Genomic DNA, 27,829 nt, shown 5'->3' with positions numbered 1-27,829 from the left:
GTGCCGACCTTGCATTGCTGGAGTAGGGTAAACCCAGAGGTTAGTGTGCTATAAATGTTTGCATCTTCTTTCTTCAACCATTGGGCAGCCTCTGATGATGTAGCTCCTGAACATGCATGTGAGTTTGCTGGGACTGTACACTTCCCTAACATTAGCTGTAATTTGCAAACTAAAAAAATTTGCTAGCAGACAGGTACTTGGGTTTTCTGCATACTAGCACATTTATGGTAAATGCTGCTGTGGCCAGCCTTTTATAAAGTTCCTCTTTAAATACATATGTGTTACACTTCTCAAGTAAAATGTTCTTTGTAAGGCCTCATCCACACAGCTAAGAGCTGTCCCGTACAGATCCGTGCGGCATGCCAGTATCGGGCCATTCCCGGGAAGGACAGGTGCTGTGTGTGATTGTACACATCAACCTGTTCTTCTTTATGGGAGTATGCGGCCGTACGCCACCGTACGCTCACCCAAACTGTATATACGTGCGGATGCGGGTGTCCATGCTCGGACGCAGACAGGATCCATCCCCCATGAAGAAGAACAGGCTGCTGCGTACAATCACACTCAGCACCTGTAATTCCCGGGAACGGCCCGATACGTCCGTACACGCCGCACGGATCTGTATGGGCCGACACTTAGCTGTGTTGCAATGAGGCCTAAAGCTAAAGAAACATGATTTAATGCTATTGATCTTTTCAGATGGAAAGTGATACATCCCATTTTCCCGAAAGTAATTTATAGTGAGAATTTTACAAAGGGAGATATGTACAATGTAAAAATACCATTAAAACAGAGGGGAAAATGTGTTGAAAGAAGAACTACACACAAAGAGGAGGGATAAGAAAGCGAGAATCCCTAATATTTTAATGTCTTTCTTCATACTATTTGAAAAGCAAAACATTCTCCAGGACGTTAACAGGAGGCAAGTAAAGTTTAGATCTTCTCAGCTCCTTCGTGATTTAGAGTGCTGGATAAGCCACTGTAGTGTTATATCTGAAAGAATAATAAAAATAAATAAATATTGTAAAGGCCGGTGTGCATAATAATAGCTCTTTAAAATGTCTAAAATAAGAAGTGTTACACCTAAATACCAATGAGATTCTACAATTTATTAATTCAACCAGGTCTGGAAACATGAAAATGGAAAAATGTATCATACCCACCCATAATTTCCTTTCCTGGTGCCTATCCATGGCAGCATACCCTTGATATAGCTCCACCCCCCTATCCCCACCTACAGGACCAGTGAAAATCTATAAATGAGAAAGAAACCTCCTGCATTCTCGTAACTATACTCCGTCAAGACAGGGAGGGATAATATGCTGCCATGGATAGGCACCAGGAAAGGAAAATTATGGGTAGGATACAATTTCCCATTTTCCTGGTGCCTGTGGCAGCATACCTTGATCAATATCAAGCTAACAGGGTGGGTAATTGCAAGAAATGTATTGAGAAAAAGAAGCTTGGATAGCCTGTCTCCCGAAATCCACTGTTGTCAGAAGTCCAAGATCAATTCTATAATGTGTGCTGTGAGGACCAGCTTGCCGCTATGCATATCGTCTCGATCGGGACCTTGGCCTGGGAGGCCCATGACACTGCCTTCGTTGAATGAGCTCTCACTAGCCCTCTGAATCACCTTCTACATTGGTAAAACCAAATGCCAATTTAGATGCTGCAACTGCAAGCAGTCCAACTAATTGGCCGACTAACTAATCAATAATGAAAATCATTGACAATGATTTTCAGTATCGATTATTACCAACTTTGCCGATCAGTTATTTCATCCCTATATAGATTTCTCTTTATCCATCTTATATAAGGTGGATACATTGAATATAATACTATTTTGTATGTTTTAACATAGTGTTTATATTATTGTAGATATCATCCCCATACTGTCTGTAGAAGCAGACTAAGTTCAGTGAAACCCAATAGAAAAGTGTGCCCTTATTTCACCAACTATTGACAAAAATATGTCATATTGTACAATGTTTGTATAAACCAACTTCACAAACTCTTGATGGGGGATCTTAGGCACAAATATGGGTTTTAGAGAACGTTGTGATTTACCATAAGCAATATGTGAATGTTAATATAAATACCTGGGCTTTCAAAACACTTTTTTATCTGTATGATCTTTTATAATAATTGTAAATAACATTTTTGTTTTATACAGTTTAATATTTCATTTTTTATTTTGCTGACACCTTAAAAATCCTATTTGTCTACTGTCTGGAGTTACATGCTATAATTAAAGGCATGTGGTGTCTTAATCTATTAAATCAGTGACAATATATATGATTATTTATGTTTCAAGAATTGTAAGTGGAATATGCAATCCCTTTCTACAAATCATAGTAATCAACGTGACTATAATGTACATCTTTCCCAGCAAGTGAATGTAAATATAATAACTCACCAATATTGTCCTTTTCTTTGCAAGAAATAGAATAGCAGCAGATTTCCCGGTCTTGTATGGCTGAAAGGTTCCTGTAAAATTTTATTGATCAATATCCATAAGGTTATATAAAATGTTTATTTTTTTTCTTTGTTTAATACTTTTTATTGCTAATTTCAAATGTGTAGGTGTACAGAATACAGTACAGCATAATAATGACATTTTAAAAATTTAAATTTTGTGGTCAAAGTATTATCATGAGTACAGATCCAGATGTTTAGGGAGCTTAAATATTGTGGGTAGAGTGAGTAGGATAAAAATGGTAAACCGAATTGGGGAGGGAGAGATAAGGGAGTTTTGCTGAAGTGTCATGGCCAATTAATTAAGGTTGAATTCAGAACTCATAAGTCTGTTGGGTGACAGTCAAATGTCCCTGGCAGGAAGTGGGTGGCCCATGGGTCCAAAATTATCTGTGAGTTTCACTGTTGGTTTTGCATTTCAGAACGTCTAATGGACATGTCATTAACCTTGGCTAATGACAGAGAGTTGGACAGCCATGCTTTGGCTATAATTTGTTTCAAGGTTGTTAAAAGGAGAACTATGAGGTGAGTGATTTCCACTCATAGTTAGAGCCGACCTGTGACAAAGAAGCTGTCACAGGTCGGCTCTGTTGATCGCGAAGTGAGCAGAAACATGCAGCCGATCCGGTCACTTCCCGATCCTCTCCCTGCCAGTCACCGCTCCCCGCAGGGATTCCCCCCTCCCCTCTCCGATCCTCCAGCGCTGAGTGGAGGAACGAACGGGGAGGGCACAGCTGACTCTGGCTCTAGATAGGCAGAGCCAGTTGTCACTCACGCAGCTGGGAGGATCACGACAGTATTGTCTATGATTAAGCCCAAGTGGTGAAACACGTAAGAGGCACTGGTGTGGGAGAGATACCATGGTGATGTGTTTGCTGTAATATGTTTGATTTTGGCTTTTTATCTGTAAATTATTACAATAAAGCTGGACTTTTATGGATACCGGTCTTTGTGCGGCTGATTGTACAAAGAACTAGTACACTATAACGGCTACACAAGCTATATAAGAAGAGGCTAGCGAAAAGGCCAGGAGATGTGTGAACATGTAAATGCCACGCTGGAAATCGTAAAACAACTACGTATGTGCAATTGGAGAGGAAATCAAAGATAACCTCGAGTGGCATTACTGCTATGCAGCCTTCCAGAGTCATACAATGCTCTTATTAATGCTCTAGAAACCAGACCTGAGCAGTAACTAACACTAGAATACGCCAAAAAAAATGAATCAATGAATATGACAGAAGGAAAGAAATTATGCACAATGAAGAAAACGAGAAAGCCCTTAAGGTGCATGAGAGTGCAAGCAAAACAAAGAAAGCAAAGCGTGCTTTCGCTGTAAAAAGACTAATTACCTGAAAAAGGACTGTTTAATTTGGAAAGCTGAGCAGCGAAAGCGAGAGGCACCCACAAGAGAAAAAGCTAAGGCAGCTACAAAGGAAACTGCAGGCACATCAGGGAGCGCTACCTTTAAAGTAACTTAGAACAGTACACCACATGAATGCTGTATTGACTCAGACGCAACAAGCCACATGACTAGTGATGAGACCTTTTTCACTGAAATTGATTTCAGTGCAAATGACAACGTTTTTGTAGCAAACGGGAAAAGTACTACTGAGGAAGGTAACGGTCAAGAATTCTTGAACTACATCACACCATCATGGAACAAGTATTCTCTGAAAAATATACTGTATGTTCCAGAGCTAGAAGGAAGCCTTCCATCAGTGAAAACCCTTGCTAATAATGGTCTCACAGTTCAATTTCGAGGTAATGAATGTACAATCTGAAATAATAAGCAAATCCTCGCAAAAGGAAAATTGGATGAACACATGTACAGACAAACAAGTCAAGACAGCCACTCATAATCTACACAACAATGGTATCCATCTATGGCACAGACTAGGCCACCAAAACCCATAAGCCATAAAGGATATCATAAAGAGAGGCTTATCAGAAGATATAACTGTACTGTCCTGCCGAATGCTCATGCCATGCAAATGCTGTAATGCCCACATACCCCCCTTCCACCCAAGGAATTACCATCCACCCACCCCATGGAGCTCATACACAGCGACGTGCATGAACCAATAAAGACTCCCACATCAGGCGGGAACAGATATCTACTGACTTTCATTGATGAGTTTTTCAGCACAAGAATGAAACATCAGAAAAACTTCAAGAGTTTGTAACCATGTCCAGCAACAAATTCCAACAGAAACCAGGAATCATATGCACCGATAACGGAGAGGAATATATCAGTAAGGAAGTAGAATCATATCTGAAGAAACAAGGTATAGTACACCAGACAACTACACCATACACTCCTGAACAAAATGGTGTAGCAGAACGGAAAAAACGCACTCTCATAGAAATGGCCAGATGTATGCTGTCATACACTAACCTACATAAGTACTGGGGAGAAGCAGTCATGACTGCAAGCAGGGGTATGGAAATGTAAAAAAAAAACTATTTATCCAAAGGCTAAAGCGGGGGCCCAATCTACTTGTCCGTTATGACAATCTACTTGTTGTGATACAAAAATAATCTTAACCAAAACCGTATTTAACAGTGCTATGTTGCAAGCGAAATTCCGAATACATGGCACAGGGCTGCACTGGAAGGCAGTTCGGGGTACAGATAGTACACCCGTACCTTTGGAGGGGAAGGACTGTTCACCGAAAGGTATGTATAGCAGTGGGGCGAAGAGGGGGCAATATTTGAGTGGGTAATTCCATTTTCCCAAATTACTTGGAACAATGAACTTACCCTGAAATGCATTGTGTTAGAGAGCGCTGCTGCTACCACAATATGGCACACAGTGGAATGGGGGCAGAACTCAGCGTACACACACAATGTGTTTATTCGCATGCGGATGGTGGGGGCAGTGGGTTTGGTTTTAATTTTATTAATTTTTATTTACGTTTTTTATTTTTATTAATTTACTTTTTTAATTATTATGTTATTATGTTTTGCTTTTTCATTTTTACTTATTTTAATATTTTTAGCTTTTATCGCTTTTTATTTACTTAACTTTATTGCTATCACACAGGAGATAACAAGCCCCTGTGTGATAGCATTCCGAGGTGACAAATTCTCTTTTTGGAACCGATCACTGCCAATACATGTCCCGGGCCTCGGGCGATAGGAATTTCCCACCCCTGTTGCAACATACCTACAGAACAGACCATCAAAAGCTGTTAAAAGCACCCACTTTCAAATGTGGCATGGATCGTAGCCTATCCTAGGGCACATTAGAGTATTTGGATGTAAAGCTTATGCCTATATTCTAAAGGAGATGCGATCCAAATTGGAGAACACAGCCACTGAAGGTATTCTGTTGGGCTATAGTAAACAAAGTAAGGGATATAGAATCTTCCACCCAAAGACTGACAAAGTGACAGTAAGTCACAGCGTTTATAGAACAAGCTATTATCGACATGCAATATAGCTCATCAGAAGAAATGAATGCGGATGCCCTCGCAAAGCCATTGCCAAGAGATCATTATTTATACAAAGGCAGAATAGGTATGTCTTATGTAGTCAGCTGCAAGGAGGAGATCTTGTCTGTCACCTTTCAATTACTTTTTGGTTCACTGAAGTCTACAAGGTATGCCTATAGAAGATTAAATTAGCATTTAAAGCATTCTAGTGGTGGGTGATGGTTGCATAAATCGAGCATTATCCTGGAAATTTTACTCTAGGAGGCTCAAGGCTAGTTTGGGGCTCAAGGCAAGATGAATGCAGTATCACTGAAAAAATAGTAAAACAGAGCGCCACCACCATGTGTAAAATCTTGTGTAAAATGGATGTATATATTTTATAAAAAGGGTATATGTGCTCACAAACTTATAATTTCATCACGCTTGTCAAAAACCACAGTGTTGGTTACAAAGGAATAATCCAATCCCGACAGAACCACAGCTTGCCATCTCAGAGAGCAGGGTTTAAGATTAAGAACTGGCCAATCAGAGGATTGACCATATGTTTCAAGAAAAGGGTCTAGTGAATACATTGAACAGATCAGGTATTCTAGTCCATAGGCTCTTTAAAGGAGATAGCATCCTCCACTGGAATGGTAGAAGCCCTGTTAAGGCGAGAGACAGGAGAATCTACTGCAGTTGGACCAGACCACTCTTTAACAAAATCCTCCTCAAAGCGGTAAGGGAGAGAGAGAAGTGTTTGGGGGTTAGGGGGTGGGGATAAGAAACAATCTGAGTGACTTCCAGTCCTTGTAAATAACCTTAGTGGACCATTTGTCTTGTGAGAACCAAGGCCTCTCACCTTGTTAGAGGAAGGAATCCTTCAATTTAAGAGTATTACAAACTGCCTCAATTGGAAGGGGAACTGTTTCCTTCTGTTTCGCTACTAGGGCAAGTAAATGAAAAGCGCCCTGATTATGTTCCTCACTAAGAATGGGCAAATGATTTGGCCTCAAAGGCTTTCTCCACAAAGGTCTCTGCTTCTGATTGCTTAATGGTCAATATGTTCAAGTCTGATTCCACCAGAGAATGCGTAGTAGGATGTTTGTGACACATGCCGACAGATTGTGTCACAGGGTTTTCACATGAAGCCGTCCACAGCAGAGGAAAAGGCTTCTGATACAAGGAGGTTGGAATCGGGCACCCCCGCAGCCTTTGATAAAGGTGAAGAGGTGGGTAGCTCAGATGCAGGTACGCAGTTGTCACAACAAGCTCTCCCTGTCATAGTCAAAATTAACACTGTAGACAGAACATTCAGTAAGAAAACCAGCCCCCCTTCTTGTGAAACACATGTGAAAAATCAATAAAAGTAGAGTTTAAGGGACCACCCTAGTAATGCACTAGTAGTGCATGCGTGCCACTCCTGATTCCCTAGGGTACTCATAGAAGCCAGAGGAATTCTCCTGGAGGAGTGGAGAACCAGGCTCACAAGCTTACAGAGTGGCTGGGCAGTCAAGCTGTCGAACAACTGTGACTGCAGATGGTGGACTGCAATCCTGGAAGATGTACTGTGTCTTTGGTGAGATAAGAATCAGGTTGTGTTGGTCAGATGGAGGAGCAAGAAGTCCACACTGCAAAGAAAAGGTCTGTGTGTGTCACCACTTACACCCCCCAAGCCTATATGATATGCAGCTACTAGCTTTTGTCCCTGTCTGCTGGCCCACCCGCCACCTGTCAGGTCTGTAGCAAAGAGCCAAGGGAAGTGCTCTGAAACTCCTCCTCGAGTCACACAGGTCCTACAGGCAACGGGTGGGCGGGGACAGAAACTGGCAGCTGCACAATTCATATACATAAGAAAAAAAACTCAAAATGAGGATTGCCTCTGGCAAACGGGGACAGATGGCAAACTTACTCTTCAAACCTTTCTTACTTTTTAATGGGGCCTTGCTAGGTTATCTCCTTTAAAGATTACTGCAGCACACTTTTTTTTAGATTAACTCCACTTTTGTTGAGAAAAAAACAATCCCCTCTGGGTGATCAATGTACATGTCAAGGTTTTCAACAAACTTTGTTGCAGATTCCTACCTGTTTCTGTTCTGAATAAATAGCAGTTTGATCAGCATGTCCTTTGCAAACTGATTCCTAAATAGGAGGGACTGTGCTCAATATAATCAGCTGCTGGACTTGTGTGTCTTTTATTGAGGGACGTTGCTGTGTCGGCCTCCCTTTAGTAATTAACACTTAGGAAGTATCTAAAAAAAAAAAAAATTCCTCTTGCAAGGGGTGTCTAAACTTTTACTTGTATCTTAGTGCAAACTTCTTGGAAAACCAGCAGTTAATCACAGAAACAGGAAGTGACATTCCTGGGGGTGTTCTGTACACCAACTGTGTACAGAATGCCTCCAGGTAGCAATACTGCATTTAATTTTTTGACAGTTTTAGAAAATTACAGCAGCTGCAGTTTAAATGGAAAGGCAATTTTAATAACATTAAATTACAAAATAGCTTGTGCAGCAGTTATATATGGTAACTTTTTTTACATCCCCATGGCTAAAAAATTAGCAGCATACCTTTTAATTTTGTTTATTTCCTTTCCCCTTTATGTGTGAAACCTGTATTTTCAGCATAATCAATGTTCAGTGTATTTAATCTCTGACCTATGGGGTGTCTATGCTGTGGGTCTCTGTGGAGGCCAAACTTAGTCACCCTGACTAAGTTTTAGCTCCCAGACAGGTCTGTTTCATTACATGTGCAGTGCTCCAGTGCTATGCTCAGAAGACCCATGCACAATATGAACAGCACACACCTGTACTTAAAATGGTTCTTCTTAAAATGGAAATAAAAGTGTTTGTTGCAAAATGCAGGCAAACAAATATTTTACAACTAGTTATTTAGATTAATAATGGACACCTGCCATTATAGACATTTATGAGTTATTTTCATCAAATGCTGCCAGCTCTTCTGAGTCGAAAAGCAGGCTTTGCCTTTAATACCCCCTTTGAAAGAAATCATTTTTTTTGTGTTATTTTTAAATTCTAAACAAGGGAATTCTCTTTATTGTCCATTGAGGGACACACAATTGTAGAATAGTTTATATAGGGATGCACAGATACTTTTCGAGTACCAGTGCCGATACTTGGCATTTTCATGAGAACTACCAGGGTTGCAGTGGTTATAGCTGGGACCTGGCTCTGGCGCTCCACCACTGTCCTGAAATCATTAGTCTGTATTGTTTTAGAAAAACTGTCACATGACAATAAACAAAAATGTATCCGTACTTGTACTTGTAAGTACCAGTACTCGTACTCGCAAAACTGGTATCTTTGCATCCGTGTATTTATATTTATAAAAACAAAATCGTACATTAAAACAGAGATGTACAAATCCCAGGAGCTCCGTGTGCTCCTTACAAATGACAGCTGCCTCCTAACTTTAGAACTTTTCTCTAGTGTAGTTTTGGAGCTCAAAAGTATCGGTACATGTACTCATACTTGTACCGAGTACTGTACTTGGTATCTGTGCAACCCTAGTTTATGACATGTGAGTTATACTTCTGTCTTCAGGAGGTTTGGACAATGGCAAAACAAAAAACATTGTTAGCCCCCGTATCACCCCGCCACCAACCTTCATGCTTCAGTTTTTGCTAGTGTTCCAGGAAGTTGAAGCTCTGTTGTGGAAAGCCCCAATTTTTTATTTTTTTAACAGTTTTTTCTCTTTGGCTGATAATTTTTCTTCGGTAACAAGTCCTCAAATACACTACTTCAGCTGGTCTCTTTATCACAGCTATCCGGACAGGCGTATCCTCATGCTAATCAGGAAGCCAGGTGGCTAGTCATTACACGCTGCCTGGCTTCCTTAATAGGGCCTCCAGTATCGGTGAGTACCGGAAAAAAATATTGGTACTTGTACTCGATACCAAAATACCGGTATTGGTGCATCCCTAGTAACTAGTATAACAGTGGATCAGTCCATCCATGTTTATCTTTGCCACAACCATAGACTCTCTCACAAAGTAAGTCATCTGAGACTGGGTCAAGGCAGAGGCTGTGCCATGGCTCTGGACCTGGAAAGTGCTCTGCAGTTCACTAGCACAGTACACCAAGTTCTAAAAAGCACCAGTGGTAGAGCCCAGTGACCAAGTGTCACATTCTTGGCGAGCCCACAATCTTCAGTTCAGTGGAGTCCAGGTACAGCCCCCGAAGCTACTGCTGAGGATACGCCAGTCTGGATAGCTGCCTCCAACCTATTTTTCTTTATTATCCATTGAACGGCATAGGATTGTAGAATAGTCTATGACATGTGCGAAATCCAAAAGCAGTCCAACTGAGAGGTGGGCAAAGCCACTAGGAAAACCAACAGAGTGAAAAAATGTGCGCATCAACACCTGAATCGAAGTATGGAGGCGGCTTCCCGGGCCAATCAGGAAGCCGGGCGCTACGTCATTACACGGCGCCCGGCTTCCTGATTGGCCAGAAAGCCGGCTCCATGCTTTCTCGTCACCTAGTCACCTCTCAGTTGGACTGCTTTTGGATTTCCCACATGTCATAGACTATTTTTGGTAAGTACAAAAATCTTATTTTTATTGTTATGTATAGATAAGCTTTCAAAGTAAGAAGTATACCATTTTTGCTCACAACAGAAATATAAAGTGTGTGCACAAAGATGGTATCTATCCATACATCAGCAATCCCTTGTGCTCAGTAAGTGTAAGCTTGTTACAATACGGGTACAATCTATGGATAATCCCTTCAGAATTACCATTACCGTATAACATGAGGGCCTACTTATACAATCCATTAACCAGTTTTGCGGACGGCAAGAGGTTAAATTTGTATCTAATCAGGCTGGCCTATGCATTAAATATTTACTGGAAGATCTAGGGTAGGTCTTACTGTGGTTAGTGCCCAAAAGAAAAAAAAAAGACAGTCCCCGGCAGCCAAGAACCAAAGATGTTGAACTGTATTTTGCCGCAAACTCACCAGCTGATCACTAATAAAGTGTATAGTTAATTATAGCAGTTTTCTCTAAAGTTAAATACTCACATTTTTTCAATTAGTTCTTTTTCATCAAGAGCACCTGAAATATCTCTCTTGTTTCCAAGTACAAGAACCTGCAAAAAATGGAGAATATTAAGTGCCTTTAGGATCTATTCTCCTAAAGTAAAATTATATATTAACATGCTATAACCAGTGTCATTTCTGAAATAAAGATGTTGTCGTTCTTTATAAGCTTACATGCTAGATAATATAATGTATATGCATATTACAATCTCCACTACTCATCTTTGGACATGTGGCTTTTACCTACTCCAACTATTTCTTCACATTTACTGAGAGTAGCTAGTCAGGACAAATAGTAACTTAAATGAACAGGAAAAGTAAAGAATGCTCTTTCATAGTTTGTTAAAAATATTCTATTGGATTCAAAATAAATAGTGTTGAAAGAGCCAAACCGTTGAAAATATGTGCAAACCACAAATATAGTGCTCCAATTGCATTGAGGTCTGTAGGAGACAAATCCTGCATTTTTTTTTTCAAGCATTTTTTTTTAGTGGTCAATTTGCAAGTTTTTAGTAAAAAAAAAAAAAATGTTCCAATGTTAAAAATATCGTTCAGCAGGGAGCGGGTCTTGTAATGGCACTTTAAGGAATACATAAAAAATAGACAAGGGAGAATTTGTGAACATGTTTGCGACAAAAATTTTGTTGCAAAGACCAAAATGTCATGCTAACTAACCACAAAGTTTTATGTCTGTTTTGTGCCTTTTTCAAAGTGTTCGTTCGACATATTCATGCTTGTGACTCACTGCATGTTTTGCAAAATTTCGCATAATTTCTCAACTGCACAGTAATTGCATCCAGCAACATTCTAGAAGTCCTCCTGAGCACTTCTTAACCACTTGATGACCGGAGTGTTTACACCCCCTTCCTGTCCAGGCCATTTTTCAGTATTCAGTGCTGCAGTACTTTGACTGACATTTTATTCCGTCATGCAACGCTGTACTGAAATGAATTTTAGACCATTTTTTGGGGACAGATAGAGCTTTCTTTTGGTGGTATTTAATCACCACTGGGGTTTTAATTTTTTACTATATAAAGAAAACAGTACAAACATTTTGGGAAAAAAAACTGTTTTCCCTACTTTATGTTATAAAACATTTATTATTACCCAATTTTTTGGTAAAATATAAAAGACGGGGTCACGTCGGGTAAAAAGACACCAGACATGTCAAGCTTTTAAAATTATGCGTCCCAGCAAAATCGCAAAAAACTACCATACCCAAAATTGGCCACAGGCGACGCTTTAAAAGCTTTTACTGCTCAACAGTTTAGTGTTAACAGTGATTGATGGCCCTAAAATTATTGCTCACTCTCTGATGTTCGCGTGATATGTAACACACGTGCCGTAATGGGCGCAATCGTGGTTTTCGCACGTAGGCGCACCCAACGATGTTTGTGTGTGTATGTGGGGGCGGGGGACTTTAAAAGGATTCTTTTATAAGTGACTCATAATGTTTTTGGTTTTTTTGGAACTTTAATTTTTTTTAAACTTTTTTTCACTTAACTTTATTGCTATCACATAGGGGGCTTAGAATCCAGCTATGTGAAAGGGCAATTTACAGTGCCAGGTCCTCTTTATGGAGAAATCAGGGGTCTCTAATCAGGGGTCTCTAGGTGACCCCTAATGTCACCTAAGGACCCCCAGAGAAGCAGAGATCTGCTTCACCAGCTTCTCCCTGGCTTCTGTAGCCGGGAATGACAGCTGAATGCGGAAGTGATGTAATACACATCACTTCCAGCATTCGGAGACCGGCGGCGAGATCAGAGAGAGATCGTGTATTGATCGTCCTCTGATCTACATTCACAGAGCCACCAGGCCATCAGAGCTCAGGATCGGCGGTGGCAGGGGCCGCACGTACAATACAAGCGATCAGGCAACTCTACAGAGACCGGACCGCTTGTATGTAAACAGCTATCACTGGCTGTTTACATTTCAAGCAGCTTTCCCGCTCGTGCGCACTGCTCAGCGATGAATATCCTCATGGAGATGGAAATCAGATACTGCCTTAGGAAGAATGGAATGTCCAGGACGAAGTACTATCTCAACTTTATGAAAAATCAAAAAAGCAGGTTTACAACATAAGGCAGCTACTCTGAAACTGTCTGAGCCACCTTATGTGACAAATTTAATAAAGGGATATCACTAGGGATGCACGGATTTATCAGCCGCCGAAACATATTGGCCGAAAATGGCACTTTTGGCTAAATGCCGAAAGTGCTATTTTTTGAAGAGCATAAATTAATTGAACCGCCGGTTCCACATAGACGGGAGAAACATGATCACTCTCCAATCCCTGATGCAAAAGTTTTGACAAATCTGTAAATGTTATGGATACAAGGGCTGTGGCCAAAACAGGATGCAAGGCTGATCCAGCAATGATGTACATAGATCTCACTACTGATTCCGCTTTCCTGTCTGTTGGACAGAAAAGAAGACGATTCCTTGACCGGAATCACAGTAGTCTTATTCAGCATAGACACTGGTTATTCTATAGGAGGAGACATCCATTTTTTTTCATTAAAGAAAATTCTTTATAAAAGGATAACGCAAAGTAAAGCGCTTTGAAGTACAAAAACCCCAGAAGGGCAGTTCCATTCTTTGTAAATAAAGTCTTAGTCAAATGTTTAGACTTATTTGTACCCAAAAGGAACAGGAGTTTCTGAAGCATCCGCAGAAACTTCAATATAAACAAACAAACAAACTCCATGCAGAGTTAGTGTCTTGGCTGGGTTTGGAATCAGGGATCCCTCTGCTGCAAGTTAGAAGTGCTAACCACTAGGATACCATGCTTGTCTTCTTAAGAGTCTCACAAACCAAATGAATAAGTGCAAAGACCACTACTTTCTCTTGTGGAAAAAGTAGATGGAAAGGTGTCATCATCACTAGCAGAGTGAGGTTGATCTGCCACCCCTATTTTCCCAAAATCCCATGGAAAAATCTCTTCATTTGCAGAGGAATCAGAGGATGATGGCAACGGTGGGGACTCTGTTTTTTAGTAAAAACTTGTTCCACATGCGAAACAAAAACTTCAGAAACAGAAGAGTTTCAATAGGAATAGAATAGATCTCAGGGTTTCAGAACCCCTAGGCAGAACCTGAGAGTGTAGCAGGGGTCTGAAAGGATTTACAGGTGGGAAAATTAGAGCCTGACCCAAGAGAGGGATAAACTTCCCCACATGTCGCACAGCTAACCTCAGTGCCCACTGCACCAGTAAAGCTCCCCTTAACTGCATCCGCCATGCCCCAGCTCCACAATCCTGAACCCATCAAGCCACCAGGGATGAAGGGGGTCCCAGCAGGCTTACCACCCTCAGAGAAACAAGTCTGTTTTTAAATTGCAGCCGCTACATCCTCCATGTTGATAGAAAAGCCCAGAAAGCAGTGCTGGCAATTTCACCTGCCACCTCAGAAGCAGGGATCCACACACAGCACATAGAGTGGCCACTGACAGTGTGAAGTTCTGCTTCTCCCATACACAGTGGCTGTTTTTGAGCACTACAGTCACTCTGTGTAAAATGTAAAAAAAAAATAAAGGTAATAACACAATTATTTTTTTAATCAATTTGTTTAACACTTATCTTTTTTGCTATCACATACGGGGCTGATGTCTACTCTCAAAAAATGAGAGTAGACACAGAAGGTTACAAGAGGAATTGGGACAGTAGGAAACAGACATAATAGATTGTGGTCCACTACACAGCCTGGGCTTGAAATCCAAGGGATCTTCTCTACTGCAGCCACAGGACACATAACTCCTCACATGTTCAGTGAGAAAATGCCTCCCGAGGCATGCGATGTGCAGCATCCTCTCTCTCTCTACCTGTGATCTTACTAGTTAGATGCAACCTCCTTATAGCCTATCTTGTTTCAACAAGAGAAAATCATCACCATTTTACATAAGGTTTAAAATACAAAACTGCACCAAAGTGGGTTTTTATAAGCAAAACTAAATACAGAATAATACATTTACTCACTGGAATGCCTTGCAGCTGCGCTTTGTCCAGTAAATTATGTAGTTCATTTTTCGATGCTTCAATTTTGTCTTGATCCGCAGCATCCACCATATAGCTGTGAAGTATTTATAAGTTTTAACTTTGATAGCCACTTCAAAACAGAACATTAATTTCACAAATTGTTAGGCAACAAAATACATGTTTCTAGTATGCTTGGATGAATATTAGAAATGTACAGGAATTATTTAGTAAAAGATACATCATTAAATACTTTGAATCTATTTTACGAACATGTTAGAGAAATCTTAAAATCATTCACTATATGATAATTTATAAGCAGAGCTGTTATGATAAATAGGCCCACACCTCCAAATGACTGAGAAAGGCTATAACAAATATATTTATGAAAGGGAGGAATTGTCAACTTCTGGGATGAGCGGACGCTGATGCCGTTTGAAAACTGTTTCATTTTAACATTCAATTTTAGAATGAATGTTGAGTCCCAAACTAAAACAACATTCATTGTTAGAATTTGACTTGTTCGAGGAGAATTTTCCATCCTGCTCCTTTGATTTTTTTTTTAGTTATCGTGGTCTAAAACAATCGTCAATTTGACCCCATTTTGATCCTTTTAGCTATCAGAAAATTGAAAAAATGTCCCAAGAACAAACTGGTGTATGGCCAGCTTTAGACTCCTTCCTCACCTGCACTGTAGTGAGCAAACAACAACTTTGAAATCCCTGCTGGCTGCCTTGACCTACCCCTAGGAACATTGCCATGAGCAAAACAAACATCGGTCAGCTTTGAAGCACCTCAAAGACATTCCATCCTTTGAGCTCCAAGGCAGCGTCTGGACCATGCCAAGCTCCAAACAAGATGAATGGTTTGGGATTGCTGATATAACCTCTTAAGAGGAGCTCACATTATGGCAAGTCTCTAACCAGGTATTCACAGCGATTACCCCTTGCAAATCTTCCCTGATGAGAAAGATAGATAAGGTGAGAATGGATGTGGGACTTTTTGGGTAAGATCTACAGGCCATTAGGGAAAGGGTTATGAAGGCGGAAGACCACATATCAGATATAGAGGACATCCTTAATCCGTTGCCTACATAGCTAATTGAAACTGACAAATACATAAAGGAACAATATAATATGAGAACAAAACACTTGACAACGATGTTTTATTTTTCCTTACCCAACCATTGGTCTAGCTTCCTAATTTACTTCAAGAACTACACACTTTTAGTGCTCTCTCCAATTTCCATATTAAACAACTCAAATCGGAAATTTTGTCACTGAACCTATCTCCAGTCATCATCTCCAACCTGCAGTCCTCATATATGTTTGAATGAGCATCGAGCCATTTGCGTTATTTGGGTATCCAGCTCCCAGGCTTCCCACGACGGGTGTTTGACCTCAATTATTTACCTTTACTGAAAGTGATCACTGATGATCTTTGTATAAAACATTTTACTTGGCTAGGCTGTATCAATATTTTATAAATGAATGTTTTATTCTTTTTACAGTCAATTCCGATTAAACTGTCGCCTTCATTCTTCCGCCAACTACGCAGTTTGTTTTTGGAATTTGTGTAGAACAATAGAAGACCTTGGCTTTCTGGGAGAGCCAGACGTCTTTCTTTACTATAAAGCTACTGCGTCGCAGCGGATTTTGGATTGGCACCATAATGTTCGGGATAAGCTGTTGGTTCCATAAGAAAGATTCATGGCTGATAGAAATGTAGCTTATGCCCATTGGCTGCCACCTAATTGTAGGGATTTGGTGGCTTCCACGTTCTTACCATAATACTTTGAAGGTGTGGGATACTGTTAATAAACACGGGGATCTTATTCTTAACATATCCCCCCTGACGTCAATTGGTGGTTTCCTTTGGTTTCTACTGGGTGAGCCACTGTCATATTTCCAGACTTGGGATGCAAAAGGGGATGTACGTTTATGTAAATTTATGTCAGGAATTCCCTCATTCAGTTGGAAGTACTGAGGGAACAATGGGATGCCTTCCCTTTTGACTCCTGGCAAACTTAGTTACTTCTTTCGACAACATGCTTCTTCTTAATTAGGCCTTCAAGACCGTTGACCCATTATAAACAATTGTGTGATTCGGGTTCACCTCCCAGACGCTCTCACTCCCTTTTCTACAAATTGTTGCTCCAATTGAGCTTGAAAGGCTCTTTATATTTCCTTAGGGAGTGGGAGCGTGATATTGGCCTGACCTTCACTGATGCAAAGGTAGAGCAGCTTCTTGCACCTACCCATACCTCATTCATATATTCCAGATCTCAGGAAACTAATTACAAGGTGCTCACTGGTTAGTACCAGATTCCACAATCCTTAGGTAGAATGTAACTACCTCTTTGTAGCTTCTCCTCTTTGTTGTAGGAACTGTGGTTTACTAGGTACAAATTTGCATATTTGGTGGGACTGCCCAAAGCTTAAACCTTTTTGGCAAGACATAAGAGAACAAATACAGCTTCTCCTTGACGTGACTCTACCGTTTTCCCCCTCAACATTTTTGCTTCACTCGGTGCCTTTCTCTACAGCCAAATACAAAGCCACATCCTTGCCTCTTCTTCTTAAAGGTGCCAATACACCTTGCGATTTTCGTTCGATTTCCGAACTAAATCGGTTTTTCGTGCGATAATCGGGCAGTTGATGGGAAGTCAACATTCACAATTATTGTACAACTGGCCAAATTTCGTCTATCGGGCAGACTAGAAAACTTTTTTCGAATTGTACAAAAACCGATGGATTAGTACGAAAAAAATTGCAACATGAACACTGCACAAGCACAGACAAAAATCTGTGCTGTCGATCGCCAAAATTCGGTCAGTTAGTATTTCTAATGAACGATAATTGAAATCCACATGGGTCTGTGCATTATGGGGCAGTCATGCGGAAATCGAACGACGGTTCAATGACCGGACGTAAATGATCGTACGGTAATTGTAAGGTGTATGGCCTCCTTAACGCTGCAAAATGGTTAATACGCAGACTTTGGAGAAGCCCTGGGGTCCCTTCCAGGGTGGAATAGATCCGACAGGTTAATGTTATTATGGACTCTGAGGAATAGATTGCAATAAATATGACATGTTTTATGGCATTTGGTCAACATGGATCCAGTACTGCTCTCCTAATTCTCAGGGCGAAATATTAATTTTATGCGTTGGGTTTAGAAACGCTTTGAAGCGACTTGGTTCTTATTTTTAAAAGATGAAAAAAGTGCATTCCAAAAGTCAACAATACTTACTTACACTTGACCTGCTGTGTTGAAGAGAAACCTGCTTAAAAATCTTTAGTATACAGCACACTTCTGGCTGCATCCGATGCCTGGTCTCCCGCTGTTTGTTGTGGTATCTTCCAGTGGCTCCTATGTCGCTGCTGTCTCTGGTAGTGATGCAGGGGGTCATCGGCGAAAAACAACCGGGGATGCTAGCTTTGAACATGCTTCTCATACACAATACCGAGCATTTTGGTGGCATTAGAACAGGTAAGTATGAATTGCTTGCTTTGGGGGAAGCATTTTATTGCATCTTATAAAAATAGCAAAAGTCACTTTAAATTCAAGAGCAAAGAATAAACACTGTAAGTCAATAGTTCTGCTGCAACGATTTATGCAGAAACACCACTTTGAATGCACTGTTTTTAAAATGTTGCAGCTTTTCTCTCAAATGGACACAATTAATATAATTCACCAGAACTTTATAAAATGCAAATCAATATTTTTTTCTATAAATATAATGCTAATGCTAATATAATATGCTATTGTTTGCCAGCTATACTTGCTTATCAATCTTTGCAGGCAACAAAAATATACAAAGTAGCTTTTTTTCCCAAAAGAAAGAAAGGGCATAAGAAGTAGTGTAGACGTAGATGGTTACTCACACAATAGCACTCACTCCCCGACAATATCTCTCCCACATACTTCGAAAGCGCGGTTGTCCCCCAATGTCCCAGAGCTAAAAATAAAAATAAAAACAGAACCATTGTGAAATGCATGCCCTTTCCTTGAAAAGATAATACATATAATTTTAGTTTTTTTAAATTAACTTTGGCCTTTACCCCTTTCACTAAAAATCACATCAGCATGCAGCTGTGCATGCTGATATGAACTCATCTTAATTTAATTTGTTAAACAAACATATTTTGCTTTTACTTACAATTACTGTTTTTCCACTTCCTGGTCCTCTTGGGCATTAGTGATGTGATCTGTGCCCAAGAGACCCTGGGAAGGCTACATCAGCAGTGCATTGCTGGGACATCTCATCTGTAATGTCATGAGATCTCAAATAAAATAGGATTTTTTTAACTCACCTTAAAATCCTTTTCTCTGAGTTCATGGAAGTACACAGCCGAATCTTCATTTTTTGGAAGGGTTGTATGCCACTTGCAGGAGTAGGACGCTAGGCAGATAAAAAAAACAACAAAGCACAGCCCTGGGGCGGTCCCTGCTGGTGGCTCAACTCCCCACTTTTTAGAGATAGCTGAGTTATTAACAAAGCAACAGAGACAAATAAAGGGCACAGACAAGTCCAGGGGGGAGGGCGCTGTGTTCTTCAATGAACTCAGAAAAAAGGATTTTATAGTGAGTTAAAAAAACGTATTTTCCTTGAGATCGCGTGAGATTACAGATGAGACGTCCCAGCAATTGAAGGACACAGCTAGGGCTGCAACAACTAATCAATTACATTGATTATAATCAATAATGAGAATCATTGTCATCATCGATGAGTTAGTTAGACTAGTTGAATCCGCAGCCGCTGCCACTCTGCTCCTCCGTTCTCCTCCCCACTGGTGCCGGCTGCAGCAATCTGTGTCCCTTTCAATCCCCGCTGCTCTCTCCGCCTGTATCGGCAGAGGCAGCAAGGACACAGACCACTGCAGCCGGCACCAGCGGGGAGGAGGGACCGCTGTGACTGCCATTCCTCCGGTGCTCCCCCCGAGCCAGCCTGCCTCTCAATGTTGCAAGGTAACGTGAAGCCGGTATTCTTTCGATAGAACACCGGCTTCCTGATAATCCGTGCCCACGGTACCTCAGGATGCCGGTATCGGTAATCGGTATCAGTGTGTATGGGGGACAAAATATTGATACTCGTACTTGATACCGAAAAACCGGTATCTGTGCATCCCTAATCTCAAATAACAGCATACAACAAGTACTGAACTAATAGCCCCAGTGTTCCAATAGCAGCAATTTGTTCCAATTGAGAACTGCAAGTACCAGCAGTACTGATGATTGATCAAAAAGCAGCATATACAGAACTATAAAGTCTCAGGAACCAACTATGGCCAAAGTAAAAGCAGAACAGGCACCCCAGGATTAGCACAGGTCCGTCCTCTGCTTTCAGACCTTCCAGACTGTCATGGGTGCCATCCCCTGCATAGTTGTCCCTTTAAAGAGGAACTTTACCCATCTTTGAAATAACAACAAAGCCACCTTTAGAAATGTTTATTAATGACAATCTACACACACAAATTTCTAGATAATTGTTGGCTTTTTATTTTTTTGCATATCTTTTTTTTCCCCCAGTCTTCTGACAGTGGCCATTTTAACTAAGGGCAGGTTACTATATCTCTCTTTACTTCCTGGAACTCTGGCACATGCAGGCTTATTTTTCCAGAAGATGTAGAGAGATGTCCACCTCAACAGCCTTAGTTTGTTGAAGAAATAATGCTAGGAGAAAGAAATTATGCTGACTGCGTTTCGAATGTATGCATAAGCTGATGTCCTAACAGAATACATTTTTAGTAAAAAAAACATTAGACATTTAGGCTACATTCACAAGCTGAACCTACAGATTCTTGCAGCAGGAATCCGAGGTGTGTCTGAAAAAACGTGGGGTCCCCCCCAAAATTCCCAACCAGACCCTTAATCCGGGCACCGGCCTGAAAGGGTAGGAAAGGCAGGGGATGAGTGAGCGCCCCCCCCCCAATCCCTGCGCCATACCAGGCCACATGTCCTTGGCATTGGGAGTGTGCTTTTCCCAGGGGGAAACCCCAGGAAAAGCACCTTGTCCCCATTCTGATGAACCGCTCCCGGCGAACTCTTGCTGCAGAATGAGCACTTTGCCAGCTCCTAGTGACGTCACCACTCGCTCTGCCCATTTGTTTCATGCCATACAGTGAACTCTCAGTGAACTATCATGGCATGAAAACAAATAACCAATAAGAAAGGGGGTACACAGATGCAGATGAGCACCCCTGCACACAGAACCCCACAACCCAGGGCAAGGTTTGTGGGGAAGAGGCCCTTGTCCCCATCGGGCATGTCCCCCTGAAAAAGCACCCCCCCCCAATGCCGAGGGCATGTGGCCTGGTATGGCATGGAGGGGGGCGCTCGCTCGCCCCCCCCCTCTCCTGCCCTGCCAGTGCCCAGATTAAGAGTCTGATTAGGAATTTTACGGGGGACCCCACGGTTTCCCCACCCCAATTTTTGGGCATTGGGATTCCCCCTTAAAATTCCTACCAGACCTAAAGGGTCTAGTATGACTTTTGAGGGGAACACCACAATTCATTTTTTTTTAACTCGGGGGTTCCTCCTAACATTCCTACCAGAACTAAAGGGTCTGGTTTGGAAGGGGGGCCCCACGCAGTTTTTTTAAATATTTATTTTACATTTTGTGGGGAGAACAGTCCACTTCGGCAGACCGTTCTCCCTGCTTTGGCTGTGTCTTCAGCTCAGCCGAGCCGAATGCATATGCTTTGGCCCCGCTGACTGCTTCGGCTACCGTATGGGCTATTGTGAATAGCCCGTACAGCAGCCCTTCAGTTCGGCTGAACCAAAGGCTTCCTGCAGCCCAAGTGAGCCGAACGCTCGGCTTAATCCTTCGGCAGCTTAGTGAATAACCCCCATAATATTACTATTGTATAGTATATAATATATAAATATACAGTACTATGCAAAAGTTTTAGGCAGGTGTGCAAAAATGCTGTAAAGTTATAATGCTTTCAGAAATAAAAGTGTTAACAGTTTATTTCCAAATATTTCACATTTCGATTTATCAGTCCAGAGCACATGCTGCCATTTTTCTGCGGCCTTGTGGCCAAAAAGTCATACCTCCGACCTGACAACAAACAAGGCAAAGCGACTCAACTATGCACTAAAACAAAGAAACTGGGGTGCAGAAAAATGGCAGCAGGTGCTATGGAGAGATGAGTCAAAATTTTAAATATTTGGTTGCAGCAGGAGGCAGTTTGTTCGCAGAAGGGCTGGAGAGCGGTACAATAATGAGTGTCTGCAGCAACATTGAAATTTCCTCACAGTGTCATGTGAATATATTACATTGTCTCCGTTGGAGCCTCTGCAGAGTTTGCATTTCCTAGGCTGCACATTTTATTTTTTAATGAACAATGTTTTTATTCTGCAGCCTTGACTTCTAGTTTAATGTGAACCTGATTGTCAGGGTTTCTTACCCTTCCTTGTCCAGCTGCTTGCAGCATGGCTTGAGTAGTGTTTCTGGCACCGTTGTTCCTCTTTGGTGCCCACTTATGCTGAAACCAGTTAACATCATCTTTCTGCAACTTCTGAAAAAACTCTTGACAAATTCTTTTCTCAGAGTGGTGATCCAAACACCAGCTCACTATTTAACCTTCAGCTTCTCCATTCAGTCTTCACCCTTGCATTTGTTCTGATCAACCAAGTGCACTTCTATTGTTCCTGTTCTCCGTGTATGACCCCGGCTCTGGCTGACTAATCTGGTTCCTAACTCCGGCTTTGTTTCAGTTCATCCTGTTCTCAGTGTTCTCTGATCTGGTTTGGCTGACTACCCGCTGTGTCCTTCGACCTCTGGCTTGATACTGACGACACCCTGGACTTCCTCCATTGTTTTTGCATTTATGTTTATTGTTGTTTTCAATAAACTCCTTTTATTTTTAAACCTGCACTATAAGTTTCTGTCTGGTTTCTTGGTTCCCTGACACTGATAAAGCTCTGGATAAAAACACGGCACCATATTTGTTGAGTTCTTTTTGGCAGTTTCTAGATTTTTCTCTGGCTTTGCTTCTTAGTGAGTCAGAATTCCTGACCTTCATGCTAGTTCCAAATCAGAGACTCACTAAGAATGACTACAAAGGAGATAGCAACTTTAAAAATACTTCGGACTCCGACTGATATGGCACTGTCTTGGCCCCTTCCCCTGAAATTGCCCTCCGCTCTATCTATGCTGGTTCCAAAAAACACCAGAAAAGATCACTACTTCCATTTTCTCTGCTGCCCGTCAAGCAGTTTCTGCCTTTTGGAAGATGTCTGTATCACACTGGGTCAACGCCATGAATGATATGATGCGAATAGAGGAATTATTAGCCTTAGCTATTGACACCTATAAAGCTTATTATGATACTTGGACTGACTGGATACAATATTTAGCCGTGAGTCCCTTGGGCGTAGACTATGATTTGATGTTGGTCTCTGACCTGCCTTCCAAGCTTGAGGTTGTTTTTTTTGTAATGGTCTCTTGTATTGCACTGATCCCCCCACAGCACTTCTCCCTTCCTTTCGTCCTTCTCTACCCTTTCCTTTACCACTTCCCGATCACTGCTAGAATTTTTTCTTTCATATTTTCTCTTTACATTTTCTTTACTTAACACAATTTAGAGCCAAGCTTGGGATAAGCTATGGAGTGTACAATTATTGGCCTCACCGAATTACAATGATCGCCGTAAATTCTGAGACTTTTATTGCTTTGGATGATTAATGCTATTACCACAACCATTTTGTTAATTATCCTGTTAATGCAGCTTGAGTCCTGGTCTTACTCCGGCTTTCAAAGTCTCTTAAAGTGACTCTAAACTCAGCATTTAAGTACCTTACCTATTTACAATAATGTATATTATTGTGTATCACTCGGCTGTAGATCCTCAAATTATCACTGAATGCATGCTGACACTGTCCTTCCTTCTGGAGGGTGGCTACTTTTGTTCCACATGGTCCCTGTGTGTGTTGGAAAGTAGCCACCTCTCCACGTTTGCTCATGTGATGGACTACAATCTTACGTTTAGTTTACAAATTTGTATCGAGATTGTAGTCCATCACAGGAGTGAGCTTGGAGCAGTAGCTGCTTTACAACACACACAGGGACATGGAGAAGAAAAGTAGCCACCCTCCAGAAGGAAGGACAGTGTCAGCACCAATTCAGAGATGATTTGAGGATCTACAGCTGAGTGATACTCAATAAGGTAAAATTTTGTTAAAAGTTAAGGTACTTTGTTCCACATACTTTTCGTTAAACACAGATTTAACCATAGAAATACATCAAAAGTTAAAACAGTCATATATCTATCGAGGCAAGTTCACTTTAAACCTAAAGACTTAAACAATGTTTTATCAAACAGTACAGCATGGTTAGAGGACAGCTGACATGACAGATTTTACCTTGATAGTTACATTTCCTTTTGTGATTTTCCGCATGTTAAAGCCAACAGTTGGAATCATATCTTCATTAAAATGTCCGGACTGAAAGAATATAAATGAAAAAGTAAACTTTAAAAAATATAGAAACTGTGTCAATACATTCACTGTCGCACTATTTTAAGCTTACAATCTTTTAGAAATGTGGTGCATGACACCATGTAGAATGGACTCTATGGCTGTGATTTGAGGAGCAGTTGTCACTTATGATTAAATTCTCATTTATTTGGCAAAATTCTCATTTATTTGGCAGAACCTGGGGAATCCATTGAGATATTATTAGGCACAGTCATAAAATTTAGAGACTTCAGTGGCTTTAGAGAAATTCTCTTAAGGCCACTGAATTCCACTGAAGGCAAGCAGGGCTAAATGTAGAGCAGGGGAGCAGCTGCTCGTTTTGAACCAGAAATCTGAGTGGCCCCCTCTTTAGCCCTTTGACAGTAGTTTAAAAAAAAAAATCCACACCCCTGCAATAGAAGGACACCTGAGGGAGGCATTAGGCTCTACAAGCCTTGTCGCCTTGGTCCATGTCTACCTTGTGGACCCTGCCAAGCTTGGACCAGACCAAATGGGAGTACTTTGGCAATGCTTAAGACTAACTTCTGTTGTGCTCTCAATGGAGGCACCTACTGGAATTGTAAAGCATGTCAAGGGTGTGATTAACCCCTTCAGGAACCATGACAGTATAATCCCGTCATGAAGTAATAATGCAAATGTGTTCTATTTCTTGGGCTGCAGGCTGACTACATGTGCCTTCTTAATGGCTCATGTATACCACCACCTAGATGTTGCAGTTCTTCATCCCTTACCAGGTGACCCTTTAACTGTGAGGTCCAGTGGATAAAGTAAATATACTCTGTCTGCAGGAACACCAACTTTTCTGTTTCGGCCTGACATTTTTTTTCATTTCGGTTTCGTTTTTGAAATTTTAATTTCGGTGCACCTCTACATAAAATATATTACGCAGGATCTGTGAATGGAGAAACTTTAGGTCCCATCTGCCACTGCGGTAGTGGGACTGGTGGTTCTCAATGAAATACAAGGCTGAGTGTGGCTGAGTGGCGATGCTGGCCCTATTTAACAAGCTCTTGTTATGAAATCACCTCAACTGTAGTCCATTCAATCTTCCTACTAATTTGTATTATTGAGTGTCTGTACCTCAGTACAGACTTGGAGTGGAGGGAGAATCTGCAAGAGCCAGAGCATTGCACCCACGATCCAATGATCATGGTTGTAATGCTTTACTAGCTCCAATTCAAAACAAAATTCAATAAAATGCACATTTTTGCTTTTACGAATATGTGTGCATTCATTATTTTCTAGAAGGTGGACTATACCTTCAACTGAGCTGGCTAGAACTAGTTCCTGAGGTAGCCTATTCCACATTTTCATAGATGTTAGGCTACATTCACACAGGGCTTAAAGTGACACTAAACTCAGGAGTTAAATCTTAAAAATGCATTCAAGTACCTTATTGACAAATAAGGTATTAATTATTTATTATTATTTAGTATATATTATTACTATTGACAAACATGTATCTTATTTGTGCATCACTCGTCTGTAGATCCTCAAATCATCTCTGAATTGGTGGTGACACTGTCCTTCCTTCTGGAGGGTAGCTACTTTTGTTCCCCATGGTCTGTGTGTATGTGTTGTAGAGTAGCCACCGCTCCATGCCTGCTCCTGTGATGGACTACAATCTCAACGAGATTCGGTGATGGGCTAAAAACATGAGATTGTAGTCTATCACGGGAGAGCGAGATTGGAGCAGTGACTACTTTACAACACACACAGGGACAATGGGAAACAAAAGTAGTCACCCTCCAGAAGGAAGGACAGTGTAAGCATGAATTAAGAGATGATTTGAGGATCTATTGAGAGCTATTGATTCTTAACTGCATGTAATCATATGACACACGATTACATGCGGTGTGCCAATCATTAACTTCAATGGGTGACAACTGCCGGGTGTAAACAGCAGATTAGGGATTCCTGAAAACGCAAGTTACTGACAGGTGTAAATGGGGCCTAAGGCTGCAGCTGGGGATACCTACGGCAAGAACCTAAAGATTCTTGCAGCAGGAATCCCGGGTGTGTCCATACAGATGCGGTCGCTGTGCCTGTTGAAGTGAATGACAGGCTGACAGCGGCTGCATCTGTCAGTGGCTATCCACATCCAGACGCAGACAGGTTGCATCCAGGGACAATCACCTATTCCGACCCGCAGTTACTCGTTCCATGTACGACCATCAACCCCAGACCGCAAGTAAATGTTCCATGTACGACAGCCACTGATAGATATGGCTGCTGTTATTCACTTGAATGGGCTCAGTGGCAACATATGCACAGACACACCTGGGCTTTCGTAGAATCTTGCCACAGGAATCCAAGCCACAGCGTGTAAATGTAGCCCTACTTTGAATGACTAACCTCCTAGGTGTGACCGGGGGCTAAGACTTCAAAAACAGGATGTCTTGCTGCACTCCTAACCAGAGTAACCCCAAGCTGGGTGGGTGCTTGTAGTGACCACGGAAGGCACCGTGTGAATCACAGAATAAAGGAATAATGTCACCAGCACACCAGTTTTTGTTAGTCAATGATCCATTTTAATGGCACATTGCCATCCAATACAAGTTTATTGGATGGCAATGTGCCATTAAAATGGATCATTGACTAACAAAAACTGGTGTGCTGGTGACATTATTCCTTTATTCGGGGGCTAAGACTGACCCCTTATCCTTTGCAAAGTGTTTTAACTGAATGGCAAAGTGACTGACAAATGAAATCTTATTTTTGCTCACACGGTCCATTTCCCTATACCATGGCGCACTGCAAAATAAAAAAGCATCAGACTGATGACTGTGAGCAAGAGGATGACAGATCTTCCGTCAGTCAGTTTAGTAATAAAAGGCCCAGTGACTGTTCCCTCCTGGAGTCATATGAATAAGAGGCCTAGTCCTTTTCCTGCGGAAAAACAGCTGATGAAAATACTGAAATACAATTCTCAATGGAACATCTCTGACTATATAGATTTCCCTTCATACAGTGCAATCAAAATGCATAAACACATAGCAAGTGTTCTGTACACATTTATATTCCTAATACTTCTATATAAATCAAGGGGAAAAAAGGAAAGAGCAAATGACAATGTGCATTCAGCAGACTGCAAAAGCCTGATACTGTCATGAGGCCTTCCTCATCCCTTCATCTTACCGCAATCACGTTGACAAAGGTGGTCTTCCCAGAGTACTGCAGCCCCACCAGGGTGAGCTCCATCTCTTCCTTCCAAAAGAGGGCCTTGAACCAGTCCAAGAGCTTGTTAAATAGGGCCAGCATCGCCACTCAGTCACACACACAGCTAAAAGGCTAGGACAATGCAAAAGCCGACTACCGCCCTAGTCGGCTGGCAGCTGCTGGATTCTTATCTCAGCCCTCCCGAAGTTATGTCGATTAGGATGTATAGGAAGGTGTCTTTATTGGGGTCACAGTGACAG

The 27,829-nt window shown here is 41.4% G+C and overlaps 1 protein-coding gene across 1 annotated transcript; it reads right to left on the bottom strand.

The window, feature by feature from the left end:
- Positions 1-804: 804 nt before the first annotated feature.
- Positions 805-27,829, bottom strand: LOC108787648 (ADP-ribosylation factor-like protein 8A). The gene is made up of 7 exons (XM_018557252.1): positions 27,549-27,829; positions 24,297-24,377; positions 18,812-18,885; positions 14,928-15,021; positions 10,937-11,004; positions 2,420-2,490; positions 805-993 (listed from the first exon to the last, which is right to left on the bottom strand). Exons 1-7 carry the CDS (start codon positions 27,669-27,671, stop codon positions 944-946), a joined length of 561 nt encoding a protein of 186 aa, XP_018412754.1. The 5' UTR covers positions 27,672-27,829; the 3' UTR covers positions 805-943.

Source organism: Nanorana parkeri, unplaced genomic scaffold (assembly GCF_000935625.1).
Source record: "Nanorana parkeri isolate BGI_ZX_2015 unplaced genomic scaffold, ASM93562v1 scaffold276, whole genome shotgun sequence".
NCBI lineage: Eukaryota > Metazoa > Chordata > Amphibia > Anura > Dicroglossidae > Nanorana > Nanorana parkeri.
Note: the sequence above shows the minus strand (reverse complement) of the source record. Positions and strands in the feature narration are given on the sequence as shown.